The 25,226-nt window shown below is 45.7% G+C and overlaps 1 protein-coding gene across 3 annotated transcripts in view; it reads right to left on the bottom strand.

The window, feature by feature from the left end:
* Positions 1–24,848, bottom strand: part of LOC146355321 (killer cell lectin-like receptor subfamily B member 1B allele C) — a 54,444-nt gene extending 29,596 nt beyond the window's left edge. The window contains exons 1-3 of one of the 3 annotated variants that reach the window (XM_084840860.1): positions 22,594–23,024; positions 19,117–19,428; positions 13,774–15,906 (exon numbers count right to left, since the gene is read on the bottom strand). In XM_084840860.1, the coding sequence (XP_084696986.1) occupies positions 15,575–15,906; positions 19,117–19,428; positions 22,594–22,660 (711 nt within the window). In that variant the 5' untranslated portion in view covers positions 22,661–23,024 and the 3' untranslated portion in view covers positions 13,774–15,574. Of the gene's footprint in view, positions 1–13,773; positions 15,907–19,116; positions 19,429–22,593; positions 23,025–24,673 lie in introns of those variants that run through there. The other 2 variants (XM_084840856.1, XM_084840859.1) reach the window with 2 other exon arrangements.
* Between the last annotated feature and the right edge of the window lie 378 nt (positions 24,849–25,226).

The raw sequence follows: 25,226 nt of genomic DNA, 5'->3' as shown, positions 1-25,226 counted from the left end.
CTCTTTGCCGTGATAGGCTACGTAAATACTTATGTAGCCTATCACAGCTGTTTGCAAGGATGCAAATGGCGGCTGCAGCAGCCCGGCCGCGGCTGGCCAGGAGACCAGCCACTGCTGCCGCCGCTGCTGCCGGAGCCACTGCTGCTGCTGCATCCACCCCAGGTAAGTTCCGTCGCGGGGAGATTTCGATGGGGGGCGGGAGGCCATTCCGCCACGGATTCCAGGGGTATCCTAGTAGCCACCCGCCTCACTTCCTTTGTCAGGGGCTCACAAAGGAGGGCTGCGGAGGATGATCTTAAGGTCTGGGCAGGCACATATGGGAGGAGGCGAACCTTCTTTAGAATCCGGCCTCACTGGAATCTGTGGTGGAATTCTCTGACATCCCTACTTGGATCCAGAACTGTCACTTGAGGCACAGGTTAACTCAGTGGCACGGAGCACTTTTTATCAGCTTAGGCTGGTATACCAACTACGCCCTTATGTGGACAGAGATAGCCTAGCTACAGTTGTCCATGCTCTGATAACTTCTCATCTGGATTACTGCAATGCGTTATACGTAGGGCTGCCTTTGAAAACGGTCCAGAAACTTCAGCTGGTCCAAAACAGGGCAGGAAGATCGTTAACAGGGACTGGCCTGTGAGCTCATATTACTCCAGTGCTTTTTCAGCTGCACTGGCTGCCAGTCCATTTCCGGGCCCGATTCAAAGTGCTGGTATTAACATTCAAAGCCCTTAACAGCTTGGGGCCAGGTTATCTGAAGGATCGCCTCCTCACATATGTGCCTGCCCTGACCTTAAGATCATCCTCAGTGGCCCTCCTCTGTGAGCCCCTGCCAAAGGAAGTGAGGCGGGTGGCTACTAGGAGGAGGGCTTTTTCTGCTGTGGCACCCCGGCTCTGGAATGAGCTCCCTAGTGAGGTTCGCCTGGCACCTACATTGTATTCCTTTCGGCGCCAGGTGAAGACCTTTTTATTTTCCCAGGCATTTTAGCATTTTAGCTTTCTAGACTTTTAGCTTTGCTGTTTTAAATCTGTATTTTAAACTCCTGCACTGCTGCTAGGTTTTATTGTGGTTGTATTGTTATACTGTGGTTTTAATGTTCTATATATTTTAAATTGTTTTATTGTGTGCTGTTTGGTTTTAATTTTTGTGAACCGCCCAGAGAGCTTCAGCTATTGGGCGGTATAGAAATGAAATTAATAACAACAACAACAACAACAACTATACCGCCCCATAGCTGAAGCTCTCTCGGCGGTTCACAAAATTTAAAAACCATTAAAATGCATTATATAAAGTATAAAAAACATTCCTGTACATAAAAGATAGCACATGCAGCAACAACAACTTATATGTGAAACAATGTAGAACAATCAGCCAAAGACAATGCGGGACCTAATCTCTCTCTCTCTCTCTCTCTCACACACACACACACACACACACACCCTGGGTGTGACATTGCACTGCATCATGAGGGGGCTGGCTTGATGCAGTTCTTCAAGAGACGGTGCCCATGTGCTCTTAGCCCTGAAGGACTTCATCTCCCCAGTGGATTTGCCTTCTCCCTGGTTACACTGATCACTCTTGGAACATTGGCTAAAGGCTTCTCTGGGGACAAAAGCAAACCGGTCAGAGGAGGCAGAGAAGGTGGAAGCCTCCCACCTCCCTTCACCTGTTAAAGAGCAAGCGCCAAGCACAACAGGAGGGGCTGGGCTGCTCACAGGACTGCACAGCCGATCGCTCTCAGGAGTGGGTGTGCTTACGCGGTGTGGCCCATGAGTGAGAGGCTGCTCAGGGCTGGCAACAGGTGCACTCTCTGTGTGTGGGCATCACTGCAAGGAGTCTGGAGAGGTAAGCCTGCTGCTGCAAAGTGGTTGGTGCCAATACAGAGGAGATATATCAGCATTTTAGGTAACCAGGGGCCCATCCACACCAGGCTTTTACTCCGGGGTGGCTCCGAGTCGCGGTCCCTCATGATAGATGACATAGTTGCAGCTTCGCAGCCATCCATGGTTTTCACCTGGAAAATGCCGAGTTCCAAGGAGTTGTTTTGCTGTGGTGTTTTTCGTTTGCTATGGCTTTCCCCGTGCTTGTGAGCCATCTGTCCCTTTCCCAAACTGACTTCACATTTTGCAGTGGGCACGTTGTAGGTGTGCGTAGTGCCTGCGTTACTCTGTGATGCCCCTTTACTTCCCGCATCCCTTCGCAGCTGCGCAGTTACAGAGGCACAGAGGGGCACTGTCATCCATTTAATCACACTTTCCCACATTTTTGCAGCTTCGTATCTTTGTAATGGTTGCTTTTGGACTCAGTACCCAAGGGCCGGGGGTCTTGGGGGAGGAACAACATTGCTCCAGCCACCATTTCGGAGCGATGGCTGGGCACGTAGCGCTCACGTAGCGAGAGCCTCAGGCTGGGGAACTGCCAAACTGATGGTGTGGAAATGAAGGTGCACAAAACACCCACTTTTACCTAAAAAAGGACTGAAAGACACAGCAGAGCCCCTCAAATACAAAACAGCCACTGAAGTGTCGCACCCCCACACTCACAGGGCTGCACAGCTGCGCATTTTAGTAAAATGGCAAAAAAAAAAAAAAAAAAAAAAGAGGGCACGCCGAGTCTGTTAGGGAAGGATGCTGTGCATCGTGAGTGTATCACAGGGCATGCTGATTCGAAGCCGCATTGCTGCGAGTTGTGGGGGGGGGGTCAAAGCGGTGCCATATAGATGGGGCCCTAATCACAGCAAATGGCAATATGGAATGCATGCATGTTCTTAGTTATGTTGAAATATGAAATACTGCAATTACATTGCACATTTTAATTACTGAGGTCAGAGTTTTAAATTTCTTTTCTTTTTTCTTTCTTGGTCACACTCTCATGCTCCTGCTCAATTCCAGGGTCTATTTATGTGGTTTATTTTTTATTGTGGGTTTATTAAGGGACACAGACCCACATACACAATTAAACTGCTACTGTACATATGAGTGTCTGGGATAGGACAGAATATCCAAAAGTAATAAGGTTGGCACCTGATTTGGTGTGTCATATTAGTTATTTTATTTATTTGTATTGTATTTTTACTCCCAGGGAAAAGCTGTGGTTGGTTTCCTGTCTCAGGTGCTGAAATAACTCAGCCAGCCTTTGGTACTATGCAGTACCTTGAATTGGGATGTGGGTGTAACCATTTTGGCACTGCCGACTAAAAAAAACCAAATCTAATCTAAAGATGACCTTGAAGAACTGCTTGAAATTCAGAAGGGATGGTTATGGTTCTCCCCCTGCTGGTTCTGTTTGATACAAGCACTGAAAATGGATAATGTCAGAGCTATTCACACAGGACCACATGGTAAAAGAGCATCCAAGCTGCTTGCAAAGTTTTGCAAGTGAAGGAATGCAGAAAACGTACAAATGTTTTTTAATTTGGTGAATGATGAGGAGAATGGAGGCTAACAGGATTTAATGGGCCCTGAGGACATGTGTGATGCTTTGTGGTAGAAGAAAAGATATCAATATAATAAATGGAGGAAGGATCTGAATTGTTACCAGGTGTCTTGCGGGGAAGAAAATGCCAATGAGAAACTGTTGAATTAGTTGGACTGCTGTTCCATGAGCCTCCAGGGAGATTCCAATCTTCCTCCTGGCAGGACATTTGATGTTAAGTTCTGCCGTTCTCCCTTCCCCAGCCGTTTTCTTATAGGACTTCCAAACTATCCCATTTCCTCCCCACTAGAGGGCTCTCATGCACACTTTATTAAAAGCTGTATTTATTCCAGACGCTGTTTTTAAAAAGGGAATCCGCTTTGGACCCCACAGATTAACGCATCTTTCCCCATTCCAGATGTTTTGAACCCATCTGCCCAGCCAGCATGATCAATTTAGAGCAAAGGTGGGAAACCTGTGCTCCTCCATAGCTGATGGGAATTTTGAGACCAACAACACCTGGAGGCCCACAGTTTCCCTCCTCTGGACTGAGAGGTTGGATGTTCTCTGACCATGCAACTGAAGCGCAATAGTGATCAAGTGGCAATACACTTGGACTACCTGACCCACCCTACATGCACACGTGTGTGTGCCCATGTGCACACATACACACACCTGCCCACAGCAGGGCTCCAACATTTATGCTTTCCACCTTCTCCTCCTCCACCACCACTCTTTTTAATTTCTACCTTTTTGTTGGGCTTCCCCTCTTCCACGCCTTCTCTCCCCTATGAGAGAAGGTTACAACAGCTGGGATTGTTTAGCTTGGAAAAAAGGAGGGTAAGGGGAGCCATTATAGAGCTCTACAAAATCAGGCGTGGGGTGGGGAATGTGGATAGGGAGACATTTTTCTCCCTCTCTCAAAATACAAGAACCCGGGGTCATCCTATGAAGCTGATTGGTGAGAAATTCAGGACAGATAAAAGGAAGGGCTTCTTCACACAGCACAGAGTTAAACTCGCTATTCGCTACCACAGGATGTAGTGATGTCCACCAATTTGGATGGCTTTAAAAGGGGGTTAGACAAATTCCTGGAGGAAAATCCTATCAATGGCTACTAGTCCGGATGGCTATGTGCTACCTCCAGTACCAGAGGCAGTGAGCCTATGTACACCAGTTGCTGGGGAACATGGGCAGGAGGGTGCTGTTGCACTCACGTCCTGCTTGTGGGTTCCTGGTTGACAGCTGGTTGGCCACTGTGTGAACAGAATGCTGGACTAGATGGACCCTTGGTCTGATCCAGCACGGTTCTTATGTTCTTATGTTAACATATCTGTTTTCTCTCCCCTCCCCCAGCATCTTGGGTACCCTCCCATCAAGTATATGGAATAGGGGAGCATCATCATTTCTCATTCTGGTAGACATCTGGCAAGCTGTCTTGGGATTTCTTTATTTTTAAAGACAGACTATAAATCATTAAAACCAATCTATTGAACCTGCATCATCCCATCCCAGTCATGCACTTCCTGCCTGAATGCCAGTTGATGGAGAACATGAGCAGGAGGATGCTCTTGGCCTCATGGCCAGTGGTGCAGCAAGGGCTGGACCTTGGGGCCAAAGTCCAGGGCTCCACAGCCTAGGGTCCCCCCCCAAGGACCACCCAGAGAGCAGCAGATAATGAGAGCATCTGGGTAGCAGAAGCAAACTCCATTTGTTCCACTCACGGTGGAGCTATGATTTAAGTGAGCTTAAAATGCAAAACTACACAACCTCAGATGAATAATAATAATAATAATAATAATAATAATAATAAGCATTGTCACACATTCTACTATATCAGAAATCTAGAAGCAGTTGTAAAGCATGGAATGGCAGTGAGGGAAGAGAAATGTTAGCTATATCCTTCACAACCAAAGTGATACACATGCTGGCGTAAAGGGGCCCCGCATAAGACCATGAAGTCCAGGGGCTAAAATTACTCAGGTGCATCACTGCTCATGGCCTGCTTGTAGGCTTTTCCATAGGTATCTGGATGGCCACTGTGAGATACAGGAGGCTGGCCCAGGTAGACCTTTGTTGTTGTTGTTGTTGTTATGCATTAGTGCAAGTGATGTATTAATCTGCATTCTTGTTTTTGTATTTCTGTTGTATTGTGAACTGCTTTGGGCACGTTCTGTGGGAAAGCAGCATACAAATTAAAATGATGATGCTCCAGTACGTCTCTTCTTATGTTCTTTTGCAGTTTCTGCTTCTATCTGTCTGGGCAACATGAATGCTGGGCTATGCCATGGCAAAGACTTCCTCCAGAAGCTGGGATGGAGAGGAGCATTTCATTGGCTGTTTTCTATTTGCCCCGAATAATACAGGTCACGGAAAACTGACATGTGTGCTCTCAGAGGACCACTGCACAACAAGGAACTACATTTTACAATGACTGAACAGATCCACCACTGTTCTGCAGGTGTGCCTCTAAAAATTGGCGCATGGCAACGCACTCTAGCAAACGGCCGTTTAAATCTTTGGTCTTTGTTTGCATTTCCTTTATCATGTAAAAAGCATATTCACACTAGCTGCTGTGCCATTAGAACATGCTGATGATACACAATTAAACACTTAAAAGAGATTTCATACTCATTTTGGAACATGTTTCTGTACAGCCGCTCCAGTCTGAAACATTTGCACCGGTCTACCTGCTTGTTACACTAACAAACTGTAGTTCAGCCTTCCTCAGCCTGGTGCCCTCCAGATGTTTTGGACTACAACTCCCATCAACCCTGATCATTGGCCATGCTAGCTGGGGCTGGTGAGAGTTGTAGTCCAAAACATCTGGAGGGCACCAGGTTGGGGAAAGCTGAACTACAGCGTGTTAGTATAACAAGCTAATGCGTGTTAGCAGATGTGCGCATTTGCACAAGTGGAACCAATTCTTGTACATCCCTAAAAAAAATCCGATTCTGCCAATGAGGAGACAATGGAACAAAAGAAGCTTAAGGATCTGCAAAACCCAGATGTAACTGATTTAACAAAATCCGTACATCCCTACTAGCTACCTACCTCACTCACTGCAGATGGTAAAAAAACTGGAAGCAATGTGGACTAGCCAGTCTGAAGGAAACTTGCGCAAACCAGCCAGCAAAAGTCGTGGGGTAGGGCAATCCCATATATGTAGCATCAGACTAAGAGTACAGCAAACTGCTGCCCAGACATGCCCTCAGAGGCAGGCTGGGGAGGATACAGTGTAGTTTCCAGGCCTCATCATTTTTAGTGCTGTTCTTTGGCTTCTTTTTGCTTTCTTGTTTTCAAATAGTAACAAATATTCTAGTCAAAGGCAGAACGTATAGAAATACATGGAACTACTTTACTAATTAGCATTGATTCTTCCTGGTCTCAGGTAGAGACCACCTTTCCCAGCACTACTGGCCAAAATCCTTTTAAACAGAAGCCCTGTGCAGGCATTACAGCCAACACAAATAAAGAGGAGCTGAGGGGCCACACATTTGACCCCACCCCCAGGCAGTGGTGCAGTGGCAAATTTTGGAGTGCAGGTGATCATGACAGTTCATCCCCATCGCCACGCCCCCAAGGAGAGCCCAAAAATTCAGGCAGCTTTGTTGATCCTTATTAACAAACCAAATCTAGCAGTTTTCATCTCCGCCAGGAGCAGGTCTTTTGCAACGGTAAATGGACCTAATCGCCCCTTCAGGACCAAGCCACACCAAAAGACTTTGCATAACAACAGGGAGCAATATATGGTTGTTGGGAAAATCCATCCCAGATGGGTTTGCTGCATCCCAGAGAGCCCTGATTCCACTTCACCACTGCCCCCCCCCCCCGGTTATGTAGTTCCTCCCACGACCTCGTAATCTGAGACGTGACTTCTGCAGTGGGAGCCTTTGCTATCCATGTAGGCTCCCCACATGGAAAATGAGTTATGTCTCAAAGTGGCGAGGTGCTGGGAGGAGTTGCGCCAGCTGCGGGCGGGGCTAAATTCACAAGCCCATAAACACTTTCTGTCTGTGTTGGCTGTGACACTTACGCAGGGCTGGAGATACTGGAGATTCACCCTGGGATTTTCTTCATGCAAATATTCTCTTTCTCTCTCTCACTCACTGACCTCTGCCATTAGAAATTCTCCCTTTGGATGATGTGCTGTTGGAGTAGATGCTTAACTATTCAGAATATAAGCTCAGAAAATTGTGTAGTCCTCCCCAAACCCTGACCCACACTGCAAATTCATGACATCAGCCTTAGTTTGGGCACCAGACTTCATATCATGAATATATAGCTAGCAGGCCTCACTACCTTTCAATCTTCCCTGCCAATAACACTTACAGTCTATTGGCTTGCATTACATCAGATCTGCAATAAAAAGGAAAGGAAAACTCAACACTAGATCAGAGGATTTAATACTGCCCAACTTGGGCAATTTACATTATATACTTTTGGCTGCAATCCTAAACATTTGTACAAGACAGTAAGGGAGCGATCCTATGGCCACGAGCGTCTAGACAGCTATAGGATTTTTCAGTTCCCAGAAACCTCACTCCCTGCCCCTGCTGTCTTGTAGGCAGCATGGTTTGTCCCCATCTCCACACTCATAAGCACAGTGCAGAGTGGGGGAAAAGGGGGCTTTCCTGCAGGTCAGGAGGGGAGGAGACCATTGTTACGATGCTTCCTATGGAAACATTGTTATGATGCTTCCTATGCGCCGTCCAGCCGCCCACCCTCCTGCTCCGATGTCCCCAGCTAAACAGCCAAACAGTCTAGCTGAAAACGCAGGGTGGCCAGAGCACAGAGAAGAATATCTCCTCCAGGCTCGCCCGCCCTGTACTGGGTAGTCAGCCACCTCCGAACTCGGTTCGGAGTCAGCCACTATCCCCATAGGATTGCGCCCTAAGTTACATTGAACACAGAGTGATTTATTTCGGAGTAGGTATTAGGGACAGGCAAATCTGTCAGTTTTGTTTTCACATTTTTCCAGCCTTCGGTTCACTCTTCCCACAACTGTTTGCGACTTTTTAAAACTCTGCATGGAAATGCATATGGCTTTTTGTATGCATTTATCCTAACATACACAATTTTATATGCATTTTTGCGAGCAGTTTTCCTTTATATAATGCTTTTTTTAATGAAGTTTTAGTTCAGAAAACTCCATCGCAAAATCCAGCGACGTGTAAATTCCAAAGGCCAAGGTGTTGCCTGGAGAAACGCAAATCTGGTATTTTTTTTTACGAGTATGTGAACTCAGTGAAATTCTCCCCTTCCCTAGTAAACATGCATCGTTACTAGTTGTTAAATAGTTGAGGTGTGCACTAATCCACCACTTGGACTCTGATCTGGATTTGGTGATGTGGAAAACAGCCTGATTTGGCGATGTGGAAAACAGCCTGATTTGGCTTGGTCCATTTTGGAGATATCCAAAGCAGGCAGTTTGGTGTCCATCCACTTTTTACACTTTTAACAGTTTATTTATATATAAAAGTGGTACAAATTTATCCAAATCTATAAAACAAAAAATATTCAACTGGTTAAACAAACGAACACATAACATATACACAAGTAGACAGATGTCATTGCTGCCAAATGTACCAAGAGAATAAAAATTCATTTCCAGGAAAAAAAATTGAGGTGGGGAAGCACATGAAGATTAAGTGCCTTACTGTCCAGGTCTTGTAGAGCTGAGGAGACCTGTCCACACATCGCCATGAGTCATGGGAGCAGACCAATCCATCACCTTCTCAATCAATAAAGTTAATAATGTCCACGTATGTTCAAATCAAATCAAAGCTATGGTTTTCCCACTAGTAATGTATGGCTGTGAGAGCTGGACTATAAGGAAGGCTGAACCCAGGAGAATCGATGCTTTCGAACTGTGGTGCTGGAGAAGACTCTTACGAGTCCCCTGGACTGCAAGGAGGTCAAATCAGTCAATCCTAAAGGAAATCAACCCTGAGTGCTCATTGGAAGGACAGATCCTGAAGCTGAAGCTCCAATATTTTGGCCACCTAATGCGAAGAGAAAACTCTCTGGAAAAGGCCCTGATGCTGGGAAAGAGTGAAGGCCAAAGGAGAAGGGGACGGCAGAGGATGAGATGGCTAGATAGCATCACTGATGCAATGAATATGGACTTGAGCACGCTCCGGGAGAGAGCGAAAGAAAGGAAGGCCTGGCGTGCTATGGTCCATGGGGTCACGAAGAGTCGGACACGACTGAACGACTGAACAACAACAACAACAATGTTCAAATGTGTCAATGTCTGATTGATCTCTTGAATACCTAACTTGCTGGGTCAGTTTCTCCAATAATGCCAAGTTCCACACTCTCCCATACCAATCACTCAAATTAGGGAGCCGGTCACATCTCCAGTTTTTAGCAAGAACGTGTCTAGCAGCCAGTAAAAGGAATGAGATTAGATCTGTTTGCAAAGAGATATTAAATTCGTTCTATAGATTAAGAAAACCTGGATCGAGCCTGATTGGTTTGTAATTTTGTTAATTTCATTTTCAATCTTGCCCCCAAAGAGTTGAGCGAATGGGCAAGTCCACCGGAGAGGGAGATATGGGCCAATGGCTCGACACCTGTCCACCATAATGATTTCCTTTTACTTATTCTTGAGAGCTTCACTGGAGTGAGATGCCATCTAGAAAGCCTCCATCCACTTTGAGTCAGTACTGAACCCAGTCAAGGTTTGGAAATCCAAAGCTTTGTGTTTCCCATTGACTATCATAGCGAATATTAAAAATAGCTTTAACTTTTTTCTCTAGAACAAAAGGGGATGATAGCTGCAGGCATAGCAGCCCCTCAGGAGGGGGAAATCTCAGGAAAGAATAGATGCAGGGGCTCTTGGTGCTACACATTTATATTTTGATTTTTTTAAGGGAACTGCAGATAACTTCAGGTCTGCAGAAACAGTTGTGGGTGAGAAGGAGCCAAATGGAACTAGTGTTTCAGAAGAGCCAGCTGAGTAGCCTGGTTCCACATCTCTCCCACCTGGGCATGTTTGTACTTTGTAGGCACCATCACAGTATGTTACAGAGCTCAATCTGCAGCAAATCAGCATGTGATGTGTTTGAGAGAGAGAGTTAGTGGGTTTTATGGAGATAAGCAATATCACCTGCTAATGTCTGTGGATCAAGCTCCTGTAAAAGGCATAGCTACACAGTGGCTGGTTGAAAAGTTGGTGTAATGTCCTAGCCCTTTTGGAGTGCTGGTGAGGAGGTACATGCGACTGACAGGAACATTCCAAGGCCGTTACTATCAAGAGAATTAGTGAAGGAAGAGAGTTTAACCAAAAAGGGGGGGGGGGACTTACAGTTGTTTTGGGTTTCAAGATTTACTGCCAGTTGTTAACATGTCACCACTGGTTGTTAGTCCGTTTACTGTTGAATTTGTCAATAATTATTTAGAAATTATTGGACAACAATCATCTGCCCCTTCCACGTGTGAGAAATAGAAGCCCACAACATGCATTAGACATGGACGTCCAGGGCAGGGGAAGCTGCGTGTCATGGCCCTGCTGTCCCTTTGTACACACATTGACCCTTCACATAAGCAATGTGTGAATGGAGACAGAATCAGTACTTGAACTTCTCTTCCAGGACTTGACGTTGGCAACCTTCAAAACACTCCCTGGGTCTAGGAAAATTGCTTTGGAGAAACTAATCCACTGATATCTCAAGTTTGAACTTCCAGGATTAACCACTGAAGCACTTGATCAGAATCACTCCTTCTAATGGCAAACTTAAGTGATGGAGGGCTAACAGAAATTTATTTATTTATTACATTTCTATATCACTCAATAGCCAAAGCTCTCTGGGCGGTTCCTAAAAATTAAAACGAGAATGTACAGAATAAAATACAGATTTAAAATACAGTAACAGATTTAAACCATAAAGTTAAAAGACTGTAATACTAAAATGCTGGGGAAAGGATCTTTACCTGGCACAGAAAGGAGCACAATGTAGGCACCAGGCAAACCTCTCTAGAGAGCTCATTCCACAGCTGGGATGCCACAACAGAGCGAGGAAGCCAGGGCAGTCTACTCTTTCCTCCCTGCTCATAGTAAGTAACTGTAAATAAATAACTATAAATAAATTCCTCACCTTCTCCTAGTAACAACTAAGTTTTCCAGGGAAAACACACCCAAATAAAAAGCCAGTTATGAAGGTAGAAAGCCAGCAGGGGGGTGGGGGCTATCCAGTGTATTGCACTGAGTACCACATGTACGACTGTCTGCCTGATGGACAGAAGTCGTGGGTGTGTGCTCGGTGTAATGAGCTCCTGGCTCTCAGGGAACAAGTGCATTCCCTTGAGGCCCAGGTTGCTGACCTGGAGAAGCTCAGAGAGGTTGGTCGATGTCCCACTCCCAGGGTGCCAGCTCCTCTGCAGTCATGGAGAATGCGGGTCTCAGGGAAGGAGGGTGTCATTCTGAGGAAGAGGGAAATGATTCCTTAGAAGAGGCCCATTCCTCGGAAGACGAACATCCTCTCACACTGAGGATGTGCCTTCGGGGGGAGGGGGACTTGTGGTTGTGGGAGATTCAGTCATTAGACATATAGACAGCTGGGTTTGTGATGGGCATGTAGACTGCATGGTGAATTGCCTGCCTGGTGTGAAGGCTGCAGAAATCATGGGCCATCTAGATAGCCTAGTGTCAAGGGCTCCTTGGAGGCCTCTCTTAGTCTAATCCAGCAGCCAAGTCCAGACACAGACAAAGGGATTCTTTTCAAAGCTTTATTCCTCTTTTACAACTTAACAACTCTACTGTTAGCAACTAGCTATGAGCAGCAGAGTACCTATGCCCTAAGTTGGAACAGTTGGTCCCTGTTTGAAGGAGAATCACTGGCAGACCCTGAACTTATGGGCTAGGGAGAGTCCTTCTCCTTTTCCCTTGGATCCTCTACGTGCAACCGTTGTTTGCGCGCCAACCGGGCACTACACCTCCTTTCCACGCCCTCCATTTGGCGCCGCTCCCTGCATCGGCGTCGCGCATCCAGCAAGTCTCCTTCCCACGCTCTGTCACTCCCGGGACTGCCAGCTAAGCTAGGAATGCCGGTGGGAGGAATCTCCGTCAGCTGTTGGCCCTGGGAAAGAGGAGCGCGCTCCTCTCCCAGGAGCGACTCCTCTTCCTCTTCCTCAGAATCAGAACTACTCTGGGATTCTATGGGCTCAGTGTCCACCCTGACACCTAGTAGATAGTGCTGGGGAAGAGTCAGTGGTTGTGGTCCACGTTGGTACCAACGATGTGGGAAAATGTAGTCATGAGATCCTGGAAGCCAAAGTTGGGTTGCCAGGTAGGAGGCTGAAATCCAGGACCACCAAGGTGGCTTTTTCTGGAATGCTATCTGTTCCATGTGCAGGGCCAGCTAGACAAGTGAAACTGAGGAGTCTCGCTGTGTGGATGAGACGGTGTTGCAGGGAGGAGGGGTTCGGATTTGTTAGGCACTGGGGAACATTTTGGGACAAGCCAGGCCTGCACAAGAGGGACAGACTCCACTTGGACCAAAATGGAACCAGCCTCTGGCACTAAATATAAAAAGGGTGGCAGAGCAGCTTTTAAACTAAACCCTGGGGGAAAGCTGACAGGAGCTGGGAAGCATCCAGTTTGGGTTAAATAATCACAGATGAAAATGTTTTTGATTGCCCAAATGTAGAAGGGGAGGAAATACGCCAGGAGTACATGGTAGAACATAATAGCCAATCAAAGGAACCAACGTCCCATAGCAAGCACACACCAGAGGCATCTGGGGAGGGACACCATGTATAGGTGTTTCTGTGCAAATGCTAGAAGCCTCCAAGCCAAAATGGGAGAGTTGGAGTGCTTAGTTTTAAAGGAGAACCTGGATATAGCGGGCATTACAGAAACCTGGTGGAATGGAGAGAACCAGTGGCATATGGTCATCTATGGATATAAACTCTACAGGAAGGACAAGGAAGGGCATATTGGGGGAAGCGTTGCCCTGTATGTCAAAGAGTGCATAGCATCGAGAGGAGTTGAACACCTAAAAGAGGAAGGACCTTCCACAGAAGCACTGTGGGTGACAATACCAGGCTCCAAAACTAATTTAGTGCTAGGAATGTGCTATCATCCCCCAGACCAGAATGCTCAGAGTGACCTTGAGATGGAAAACGAAATCAGGGAGGCCTCCAAACGAGGAAGTGCTGTAATAATGGGCGACTTCAATTACCCCTACATTGGATAAATGCATGTTTCAGTCACGACAAAGAGGTGATGCCCTAAACAATTGTGCCCTAGAACAGTTGGTCATAGAACCAACCAGAGGGGAGGAGACCTTGGTGGTGTCGCCCAGGACCTAGTACGAGATGTAAATGTTGTTGAACCAATTGGAAACAGTGACCACAGTGTTATCAGATTTAATATGTATTTAAGTGGAAAATTGCCCAGGAAGTCCAACATGGTCACATTTGACTTGAAAAGAGGAAACTTCTCTAAAATGAGGGAACTGGTGAAACGGAAGGTAAAAGGGGGAGTCAACAGGATTAAATCCCTTCAAAATGCTTGGAGATTACTCAAAACCACAATAATAGAAGCCCAGCTAAAATGTATACCACAGGCTAGGAAAGGTAGCACCAAGTCCAAGAAATCACCGGCATTACAAGCAGTGTTAAGGGAGCTATTAGAGAAAAGAGGGCTTCCTTCAGAAAATGGAAGTCTTACCCAAGTGAGGAAAACAAAAGGGAGCACAAGCTTGCACAAAGGCGTTGCAAGCAGACAATAAGAGATGAAAAAAAGCATATTGAAGAGCATATTGCTAACAACATCAAGGCCAACAATAAAGAATTCTTTAAATATATCAGAAGCAGAAAACCAGCTAGGGAGGCAGTTGGACCACTGGATGACAATGGAGTTAAAGGAGGACTGGGAGGAGGATAAGGAGACTGCAGAGAAGCTGAATGAATTCTTTTCCTCTGTCTTCATTGCAGAAGATATAGGACAGAAACCTGTGCCTGAACTGATGTTTTCAGGAAGGGGAGTCTGAGGAACTGAGACAAATAGTGGTGACAAAAGATGAAGTTCTCAACGTTATTGATAAATTGAAAGCAAATAAACCACTGGGACCAGATGGTGCTCATCCTACAGTTCACAAAGAACTCAAATATAAAATTGCTGATCTTCTAACCAAAATATGCAACAAGTCTCTAAGATCAGCCTCTATACCAGAGGACTGGAAGATGGCTAATGTAACACCAATTTTCAAAAAGGGATCCAGGGGGATCTGGGAAATACAGGCCAGTTAGATTAACACTGAAGGCATTATTAAAGATAAAATTAGTAAGCACATAGAAGGACAAGCTCTGCCTAAAAAGAATCAACATGGGTTCCGCAAAGGTAAGTCCTGTCTCGCTAACCTTTTAGAGTTATTTGAGCATGTCAATAAACATGTAGACAGGGGTGATCCGGTAGGCATTGTTTACTTGGACTTCCAAAAGCCTTTTGACAAAGTACCTCACCAAAGACTCCTGAACAAACTTAGCAGTCATGGAATAAGAGGACAGGTCCTCTTACGGAACAGTAACTGGTTAAAGAACAGAAAGCAGAGCGTAGGAATAAATGGTAAATTCTCCCAATGGAGGGAAGTAAATAGTGAGATCCCACAGGGATCTGTATTAGGACCAGGTCCAGCATGGCTCTTCCTATGTTCTTAACAGAAAAAGCCCTCTTCCTGGTAGCCAAAATGTCGCCACTGACAAAAGGGAGGTATCAGCATGCTTGGGGAGCCTTAAGGTTTGCAAAGGTGCCCCCCCCCCAATCTTTCTAAAACCTTAAATGGACAACAGCAATGCCCAAACCACAAAACCCAGGGAGGACTCAGCATACTCAGTAGTCACAGAATGTTTAGCGTCAATTGGAAAAGAAGAATGGAAATATAGGGATGGGGGAATGCCTTGTTTGAGCTCCTTACATCTTAGCAATGGCCATGCTATTAGCAACAGGTTGGGGAAGGCTAGCTTATAGCATCTGAAGGAGCACTCTTGTTAGGAGATGAGAAAACAAAGGAGCATCTAGTTGTAATCACGTAACACTAAAAACAGAAAGAAGACAATAGTTCTAAGGCCCACACGGGTCAAGATAGTGTTGCTTTCTCAAGGTGGGAGAAAGTGTGAAGCCTTCACGTGGAAAAGAGACACAGCTACTCCTCATAGTGATGTTGTTGCTTCCTCATCTGCAGAGAAAAGGCTCCCATTTTCTCTGCTGGGTTTGTCCTTCATTTCAGATCCCCGCAGCTCTATATCTCCATGACACAGAGATCCATTTTCACAGCCTGGAACTCTTGTGAAACTGCAATTAGGTTCACTTCTCTCTTCCTCTCTTCTTTTCCATTTCTGACACCTACGAATCACCTTAGGTACTACCAGCACTGACAGCACGACCAGTGCGACCAGTGCGACCAGTGCGACCAGTGCGACCAGTGCGAAGAATAACACATCCACTGTACTCAAATAGATAGACGGACCCGTGCCTTCTGAACCTAAAATAGAAAAGTACAAAAAGTCAGCTTGCACATAACCAGAACCTTTAAGGTATAGAGTGTAGCTGTCCTTTAACAGTCCCACATGCAACACTCAGCTTCATCAAGATGCCTTAAGCCAAGCCTATATAGCTTGAAAGGCAAACAAAAAAGTGGGGAGGAACCTCCAGTTGCTCGAAATAGAATTTATTCCAGGCCCAACATGGTTCAGGGGGAAAAAAATCATTCCATGGGGGGGAAATCAATGTATAAACAATATACATAGAAAATGGATTTCCCTCCTTTGATGTGAACACATGTCAGATTTTTCTTCTTGATTGTTCCCGTTCCTGTTTGTTTTCAGTTTGCAATTCACTATATATTTATTTAAATCCAGGATCCTTTATGCCAATAAGGAGTTAATAAACTTTCTTCATTTCACTTGACTAGCCTCATGCATTGCATCTGTTAAAAGTTCTCCTTTCCCGCATTCTGTTTCTTTGGTAGCACCTGATTACATAGGCAATTGGTTTCAGTTGATATAAAAGGCTCTATTTTGGATGCTTCTTATAACAGGAATCACTGACGGGCCCTTGTTCAGACGATTTTCTTGTATGTTTCAGCTGTAAAAGGGAGCCAAGTGGAGTAGTTCACATACAAGGAAATTGACAAGATGAGGCTGCATATAGGCTAATTTCCACACAGTTGTGAAGGACTAGGGGAGAAATAATTGTAAGAGAAATGAGGGACCCAGGAGCACAATTCAGAAACACTGAAAATGGGGGGGGCAACTGAGTAAGTCACCAAAGGCCACTTGGCAATGTGATCCTCTCATTTTTAAGCGCTGAACTGAAACTTCTCAACATCCTCCACCTTTTCAATACTTCCCCGAGTCTCCAACTAGTCCAGAAAGGGGAGACATTAGCTCCCCCAACATTTGTTGCTGCTCCTTTTCAGAGCAGTTACTGCTGCCGGTTACTGAGCTTCAGCAGATGCGCGCAAATCTCCCTTAGAGTGTTGAAAAATCCTGAGAAGGCAGTTGTATGGGACGGCATGAACGGAACCCAAAGCAGCGGGTGGGTGTGAATACTGTTGGTGCCCCATTTGCTCCATCCCATTTCAGCCATCGCCTAAGGTTTTTTAAAAACAAAAAAACCTGGTGGGAATATTTACTTGTTTATTACATTTCTATACCACCCAATGGCCAAAGCTCTCTGGGCAGTTCACAATTAAAACCACAAAATATTTGCACACAGTTAAAAGCTGGGAATTAAGATTGCCGGGAGAATTATCAACAACCTCAGATACGCAGATGAGACCACCCTAATGGCAGAAAGCGAAGAGGATCTAAAGAGCCTCTTGTTGAGGGTGAAAGTGGAGAGTGCAAAAGCTGGTTTGAAACTGAACATTAACAAAACTAAGATCATGGCATCTGGCCCCATCACTTCCTGGCATATAGAAGGGGAAGAAATGGAAGCAGTGACAGATTTTACTTTCTTGGGCTCCAAGATCACCGCAGACCGTGACTGTAGCCATGAAATTAAAAGACACTTGCTCCTTGGGAGGAAAGCTATGGCAAACTTAGACAGCATAGTAAGAAGCAGAGACATCACCTTGCCGACAAAGGTTCGCGGTTTCCCCAGTAGTAACGTATGGCTGTGAGAGCTGGACTATAAGGAAGGCTGAGCGCCGAAGAATTGATGCTTTCGAACTGTGGTGCTGGAGAAGACTCTTACGAGTCCCCTGGACTGCAAGGAGGTCAAATCAGTCAATCCTAAAGGAAATCAACCCTGACTGCTCATTGGAAGGACAGATACTGAAGCTGAAGCTCAAATATTTTGGCCACCTAATGCGAAGAGAAAACTCCCTGGAAAAGACCCTGATGCTGGGAAAGACTGAAGGCAAAAGGAGAAGGGGACGGCAGAGGATGAGATGGCTAGATAGCATCACTGATGCAATGAATATGGACTTGAGCACACTCCGGGAGAGAGCAGAGGACAGGAAGGCCTGGCATGCTATGGTCCATGGGGTCACGAAGAGTCGGACACGACTTAACGACTGAACAACAACAAAAGCTGGGAAGTAAATGGAGGGGAAATTTGCACACCTGCAGGAACTATGAAAGGAGCAGCAAAAAGCAGGGGAAGAACCCACCCACTACGTCCTTTGCATTTGAGAACTGCTACTGGAAATTGTTAATTTCAATCTCTTTCTGGTCAGTCACTGTCCGCTCAGAACCCATCAGAGTGTATGTAAAGCTAGGATTTTTTGCCCTAATGTGCGTGACTTTACACTTATTCACATTTGTCATGTAATGCCCATTCACCCAGTTTGGAGTGATGCTTTTGGAGCTCTTTGCAATCCCTTTTTGTTTTTGCTACCCTGGATAACTGGATGCCATCCATAAACTTCGCTACCTCACCCTTAAGTCCAGATCATTTATGAGCAAGATAAAAAGCACTGGTCCCAGTATAGACCCTTGCCCCCAGCCTCACGTCTTCCCCCGCCCCCATTGTGGGAACCTTAATTTATTCCTACTCTTTGTTTCCTATTGTGGGAGCTTCCTGTATTCAAATTTTCTGCCAGAAAAATGGCGCTGAAGCCTGAAGGCCATTAAAATCCGAATTAAAACTCAATAGAAGGAATAAACAGCACCCAACCAATTAACACCCCCTTTCAGCAACAGACCAGTTTATATGCCAAAGGTCTGCCTGAATATAGTGTCTTTACCTGCTGGCAGAAGGACAACAGAGAGGGAGGGAGCCAATCTAGCCTCTCTTGGCAGGGAGATCCAGAGCCTGGGAGAGGCCACTGAGAAGGCCTTCTCTCACATCCCCACAAAACATGCCTCTGATGTTGGCACTACCAAAGAGAAGAGCTTTAGCCTGGTGGAACCTGGGTCTAAGATGCAGGAGGTCCCAGTCTTGAATCCAGAGTACAACTCCACACTAGAAATGGTGGGAAGGGGCCCCTTACTCTGACATAGCTGAGCCAATCAGGAAGAGTGCTACATGGGCCAATAGCCTGGCTACCCATGGGACCGCTCCTCCCCACCCCTCTTAGGCCTATTCTGCCAAATGGCATCCCAGCATGCCTTATTCCCCCTCCTCCATCCCTCCCTGCCTCTCTCACTAACTGCCTCATACAGCCTAGTAGCAGCATCCATCCCACTTGTACACCCTGAGAGTCCTTCCCCCTCTCAGCACAAGGCAATTGAGTGAGCAGTCTTACCTCGAATGTCAAGAAAGAACTGGTGTATACAAGACTTATTAAATAAATAAGCAAGCTGGTACTGTCCAGAGAGCACTTCACTAGCATTCCTGATAGCAAGTCGAAGGTCTGATATGTAAAAGTGCTTCTTGTATCCACTCATCATTTCAATCAGGTGTCCTTTGTTTATGATCAGGATATCTTGCCAAACGGAGGAGGAATGATTCTTTTTACATAAAACAAGCATATTGGACTTGGCTGATATATTAGCAACAGCTATCTCAGAGGGGCCTTCCAGTAACGAGAAGTTAGCCGAAGGACAGAGCTGAGGACCTAGAAGTGGAAAAAAGGCATATTTAAAGGAACTGTCAATAAGCCAAGACTAGATCTCAAAACTGTAGAGAGGCCTAATGTTACAAATTGCAAGAAATGATACCTTGGCATGCCCGTTTATTAGGCTGCGGCTTACTCTCAGTCCAAACTCCTTGAATGCACTGCAGCCGGTAAACCTACTGGATCACATCAACCTTAGGGGCAGACCATCCTAATTTGGCATCCACCCTTACAGGAGGCAGGACCCCTGAACTCGCTGGATAATGATTTTGATTATGACCAAGGTACCCATAGACAGACACCCTTACATCTACAACAGAACATGACATTCCATATATGACCTGTTATATTTTGTATAGGACCCCATATACATTGGGAGAGCCCAGTGGCTGTCATAATAGCCATGGTCCCAAGCAGCACCTGTGAAGACAGCTCCCTCAGCACCAAATGAAAGACAACCTCTGCTGCTCAGTTAGGGAGTCTGTTCAGCAGTAGCATGGAAGGTACATCAAAAGATGCTTCAGCACCATGTGTACACACATTCAATAAAAAAGGGACCCGTGATAGAATGCCTAGTGAGTGAGACTGTGGACGAGTTCAGATGACACGCTAGGCCATAGTGGTTCAGTAGCCACTGTGCAGCCTCCACAGCGAAAAAAGGTTCCTGGTGGCCACTCCATCTATTTCTAGGCAGAGCCTGACCATAGAGATCTGTCAAGCAGAGCTGAGGCAGTGCTTTCACCCACTCTAGGCATGCATCTCCATGGTAGGTCCCCGTTACTCACACATGCTCACCAGTCGATACGGTAAACCACTGTGGGGTACGTTAACCCTGATGCAGAGTATGGGTTATGAAGGTGGCTTAATAAGGGGAATTAACCCCTCATTCGCAGGGAGAACGCCCCCCACATGACATGCTAACTGCTTATGGGTTGCTCCCACAAGTTACTCACCATGGCTTAGCATGCCATGCGAACCCAGCCTGTGTGTTTATAGACCACAGCAACTCCGCCTCCCTAAACCCGAAATCTTGGCTTGACTAAGAACATGCGTGTAGTGCCACAAATAAAATACATGGGCACTTAGCAAACAGAAACTCACCCATTAAAATGACATTAGGCTCACAGAGGGAGCAAAGGCATTTTATATGGCTCAAGTAGAGTTTCAAATGCAAACTTACAAATTTCCTAGAACTATTCCTTAGGGTGTGCTTTCAAGAAGGATAATAAATATGTTCCTGTGCCAGGTCATGGTGAGCTGCACATGTGGTACGGCCAGTGCAGGGTAGTGGTTAAGACTGTCAGACTAGGATTGGGCAGAGCCAGAGTCAAATCCGCACATTACCACAAAACTCTCTGGATGATCTTGGGCAAATCATGATCTCTCAGCCTAACCTACCACACAGGTTGTTGTAACGATAATGTGTGTATGTGTGTGTGGGGGGGATAATTATGTAATGCCTTGAGCTTTGGGAAGGAAATGATGGGATATAAAAGTAGGAAATAAAGAAATGTCTGAAGACATTTTCAGTTCCAAAACAAAGAGAAAACAGGAGCTTTGAGAGAAAAGCACAAACGAGGATTCTTTACTAAGCAAAACCTAGGTTTTGCTTTTAGGAACTTGGGTACTACTGTTTTTATTCTGGTTTTATCATGAAGCAGTTTCAACTTGTTTTTGATCTTATGCTTTTGTATTTTTATATTTTATGGGTTTAAAAAAAGACAAACAAATTGTACACTGCTCAGAGAAATTATTGTTAATGGGCAGCATAAAAGTGCTGTAAAGTCCATAAATAAATATCCACATGTAAATTCAAAGATTTTCCCTCTCTGAAAATTTACATCATTTGCCAAGGTTGCAGTGAAAAGCAGCTTAAGCAAGCCACATTGAGTTCAATGGGACTTAGCTCCCAGTAAGTGTGTATCAGATTGTAGTTATAGTGTTCTCTGAGTAAAGAGTTCGCATTGCAAAAAAATAGGCCACAGCCACAGTTCAAGTATCTTGAGCTCAGCCATGAATTCACTAGGTGGTATCTGATGAACCAGCCTCACCTCACCCCTACCTGGCTTCCAGATTTGTTGCAAAAATGTATGGAATATAATCTGTGAAGCACAAGTACTTTGAACCCAGCATTCTTTATTACTTATTTTATTAATAAATTAATAAATTTTATTACTAAATTAAGAATGTATTACTTATTTACTTATTTATCACTAACATTTATATGTTCCACTTGAGTGGCTAAAAAGCCATCAAGATGGTATACAACAATTTAAAACAATAAAATTTTAAACTCCTGCACTGGAGTTTAAAAGTTTTAAAATTTTAAACTCCTGCACTGCTGCTAGGTTTTATTGTGGTTGTATTGTTATATTGTGGTTTTAATGTTCTATATATTTTAAATTGTTTTATTATGTGCTGTTTGGTTTTAATTTTTGTGAACTGCCCAGAGAGCTTCGGCTATTGGGCGATATAGAAATAAATAAATAAATAAATAAAATAAAATCTTCACGCAAATCAGTATCTGTAACTCTGTAGGACTTTGAAATCTGTAAAACAGTAATGTAGTTCCCCTCTCTGGGGAAAAAGGCTTGGTGGGATGATGGGGGGATGACTTGGGAGGTGTGTGGCACCATTTGCTGCATCCCCTAACACTAACCAGATCAATAGGATCACAAAGTGTGTAATATAATCAAATGGAATGCTACTGGTGATTGTTAGGTTCACAATACATTATGATGAATGCTAATACTTAACAATAGTACAAACACTAATGGATTCAATACAGATACATTAATGGATTCAATACACATAAATCTCTTTTCACAGAGTCTTAATACTGATGAGTCAACCCAGATTATCTTGGGTGAATAAATCAACAGGTGTATATATACACATCACTTTGCCTCTGAATGGTAATGCTTAACAACAATAAAATGATCCTGCATTAATGACTTCAGTAGATACATATCCCCTTGATACAAATCATAATACCGATGAGCCAACCCAGAATGTCTCGGGTGCTGCTTCGCCTTAGAACGTGGTTCCCCTCAGGAGATACGTGCCACCATTTGCTGCTTTGCCTCAGACAGCAAAGTCTTGGGTCCACCGGGCCCATCAGACACCAGTGCAGCCCTTTCTTGAACTCAAGAAATAACAGCTCACCTGTGAAATCACAACAGGCAGAAATGCAAAACGCAGGCACCGCCAGCAGCAACGACCTGAACAGCATTCTTTAAGATGACCTCTCTCGCTCTCTCTCGCTCTCTCTTTCCTTCAGTCTCAAGCTCCTCTTTCCCGCTCTGGACTTAGAGGAGGAGTCGGCTGGAACTATGAGCTCGCAGCAGCAAGATGAGGAGTTCTGCCTTCAGCTTTCTGTAGCTCTTCATTTATGTTCTGGCCACACTTCACATTTGCCCGGGCGCACCCCTTCCTCCCCCCCCACGCTCATGTTCGCTCTCCTGATAGGCTCTCTGTGCCGGTCTCACGACTGTAAGAATGGCGGGTTAACAATCTGGCCTTCGTATTGGAAGGCCGAAGAACAGAGGGCGGCACAGTAGTGACACTGCCGTGCTATGTGTCAACTTCCCGTTGTCACATAGCATGGCAGTGTCACATGACCCATAAAGGGGCAGTGTCACAAGCCCATAAAGGGGCAGGGGCAGTGTCACAACCCAATAAAGGGGCAGTGTCACAAGCCCATAAAGGGGCAGGGGCAGTGTCACAACCCAATAAAGGGGCAGTGTCACAAGCCCATAAAGGGGCAGGGGCAGTGTCACAACCCAATAAAGGGGCAGTGTCACAACCCCATAAAGGGGCAGGGGCTTTCCAGAACCTCTGACGTGCTTTGGTTTCATAGAATCACAAAATAGTTGGGAGGGGCCTACAAGACCATGGAGTCCACGCCCCTGCTCAGTGCAGGAACCCAAGTCAGAGCATCCCTGACAGATGGCTGTCCAGCCTCGTCTTGAAGGCCTCCAGTGTGGGAGAGCCCACCACCTCCCCACGTAGATAAGTTTCTCGTCTCTTATTTGCTAGCTATTCCCTCTTTCTTGTTTTCGTTGTTAGTTTGCACGATTTCACTTTGTGTGTATGCGCGTGTGCACGCGTATACACCCGCATGTTCACCCTACCGTTTTTAAAACCCAAACCCCAGGGTGCTGAAACGGCACTTGTCGGGACCAGAGCGGCTAGCCAGAGCCCCGGGGCGGCAGGTAGAAAGAGACCAGGCAAGGGAGCGCCTGCTCAGCGGGAGCGCCTGCGAACAGCGGCGACCTGAGTGACGAGGAATGGCGCGCCAGCCCACTATGTTAGTTCTGCGGAGGCTGCTTTCCACGAGGCCAACGAAATGAAGCCCGCCTTGCCTTCCCTGGAGCGCCCAAGTAGAAACCATGCTCCCCCCACCCCCACTTTTGTAGCACTCCTCTCCCGCAGCACAACACCCCTCCTCCTGCGCAGATCACAACACCCCCCCCCCCCGTTTGCCCAGTGGTGCCTTCGCGCTGCATTTTTTTCCCCACTGAAATGCTTTTTTAAAAATGTAGGTGCGATTTAAACACACCCACAGAAATATTGTTGTCCGGGATAAAGCCATTCAACCCAGGGATCCGCGCGTTCAGATTGCGTCCCAATTTTTGTTCTGGCACACTTACGAAAAATAGAACAGAATAGCAATTTTATGCACGTTTATTTCTTAATTCAGTTATTAATATAGTAAAACAGAGCGCTTAGCCCAGGACGAGCGAGACGGATCAGGGTAACATCGGACTTTTCTCACCTCTCCTCACGCCACATATTTATCCCTCTCCCAGTCACCTACAGGCACAGCGCCCCCAGTCTAAAAATGCACCCAATGGAGCTACTATCAACATCGCACATGGAACCAAGGCTAGAGAAGAAACGAGCGACGATCAATCTCCATCCGCACGTCGCCTGACCCTCAGCATGTCTCCTTAGGAGTAATTCCCACTTTGTTCAGTGGGACTTACTTCCTAGTAAGTGTGCTTGAGACCAAGCTATGCAGCTCAGCTCCATGCAAATTCCACTTGGTTCAATGCTATTTGCGCCTTGTAATTTGGACTTTAGGACTGGAGTTTCGGGCTGCAAGCCTAGGTTCGCTTACTCAGCAGTAAGCTCCTTTGAACTTCATAAATAATGGTCGGTGCCCGTGCATGTTTATACATAGGCGCGGACCGTTATTTATGCCACGACAAAGAGAAAAGATGGATAAAACTAAGTTTCTTACCTTGGATTGGGATCTTCGGGCATGGCGGTCCCTTGGAATCCACACAGTGAACATTCCTGCCGCCCTCTCTTTATATATCACAAAACTGCACGCTTTCTTGCGTATAGGGATCCGTAACTTTAAGAAGCAAAGGCGCGCCAATTATGCAAAGGAGAAAGAAAAGCCCGCCATGTATGCAAATTTGGCAGGATCGTAATCGGTATGCTACTCAATGATTGGACAAGGGGGCAGACAAGCGAGGGAGGGCGAGAGAAAGTTATTTTACTGAGCGTGGAGAAAGGAACGGCAAAAATTTGGACCGAGAGTGCAATGGGTGTTCTTTGAGGGAGGTAACTCAGTCTGCCAGACGGAGAGGGAATTGGGGGCAGGGATTGAAAACGGGAAGAATCTGGAAGTGGCAGATAATCATTCCACCAGTATCACATATTGTACAGTGGGGGGGGGGGGATGTGCAGAAAAGAGTGACTAAAAGGGGAATCCTGTAAGGGTGTTTCTGGAAAACGTTGGAAATGTGAAGATCAGGATAGAACATTTTATCATTTATGGTGGACTT

The sequence above is a fragment of the Heloderma suspectum genome, chromosome 2 (assembly GCF_057233095.1).
Source record: "Heloderma suspectum isolate Gila_16-S chromosome 2, 16-S_ref, whole genome shotgun sequence".
Taxonomy (NCBI): Eukaryota; Metazoa; Chordata; class Lepidosauria; order Squamata; family Helodermatidae; genus Heloderma; species Heloderma suspectum.
This window is presented reverse-complemented; position numbering and strand designations above follow the sequence as displayed.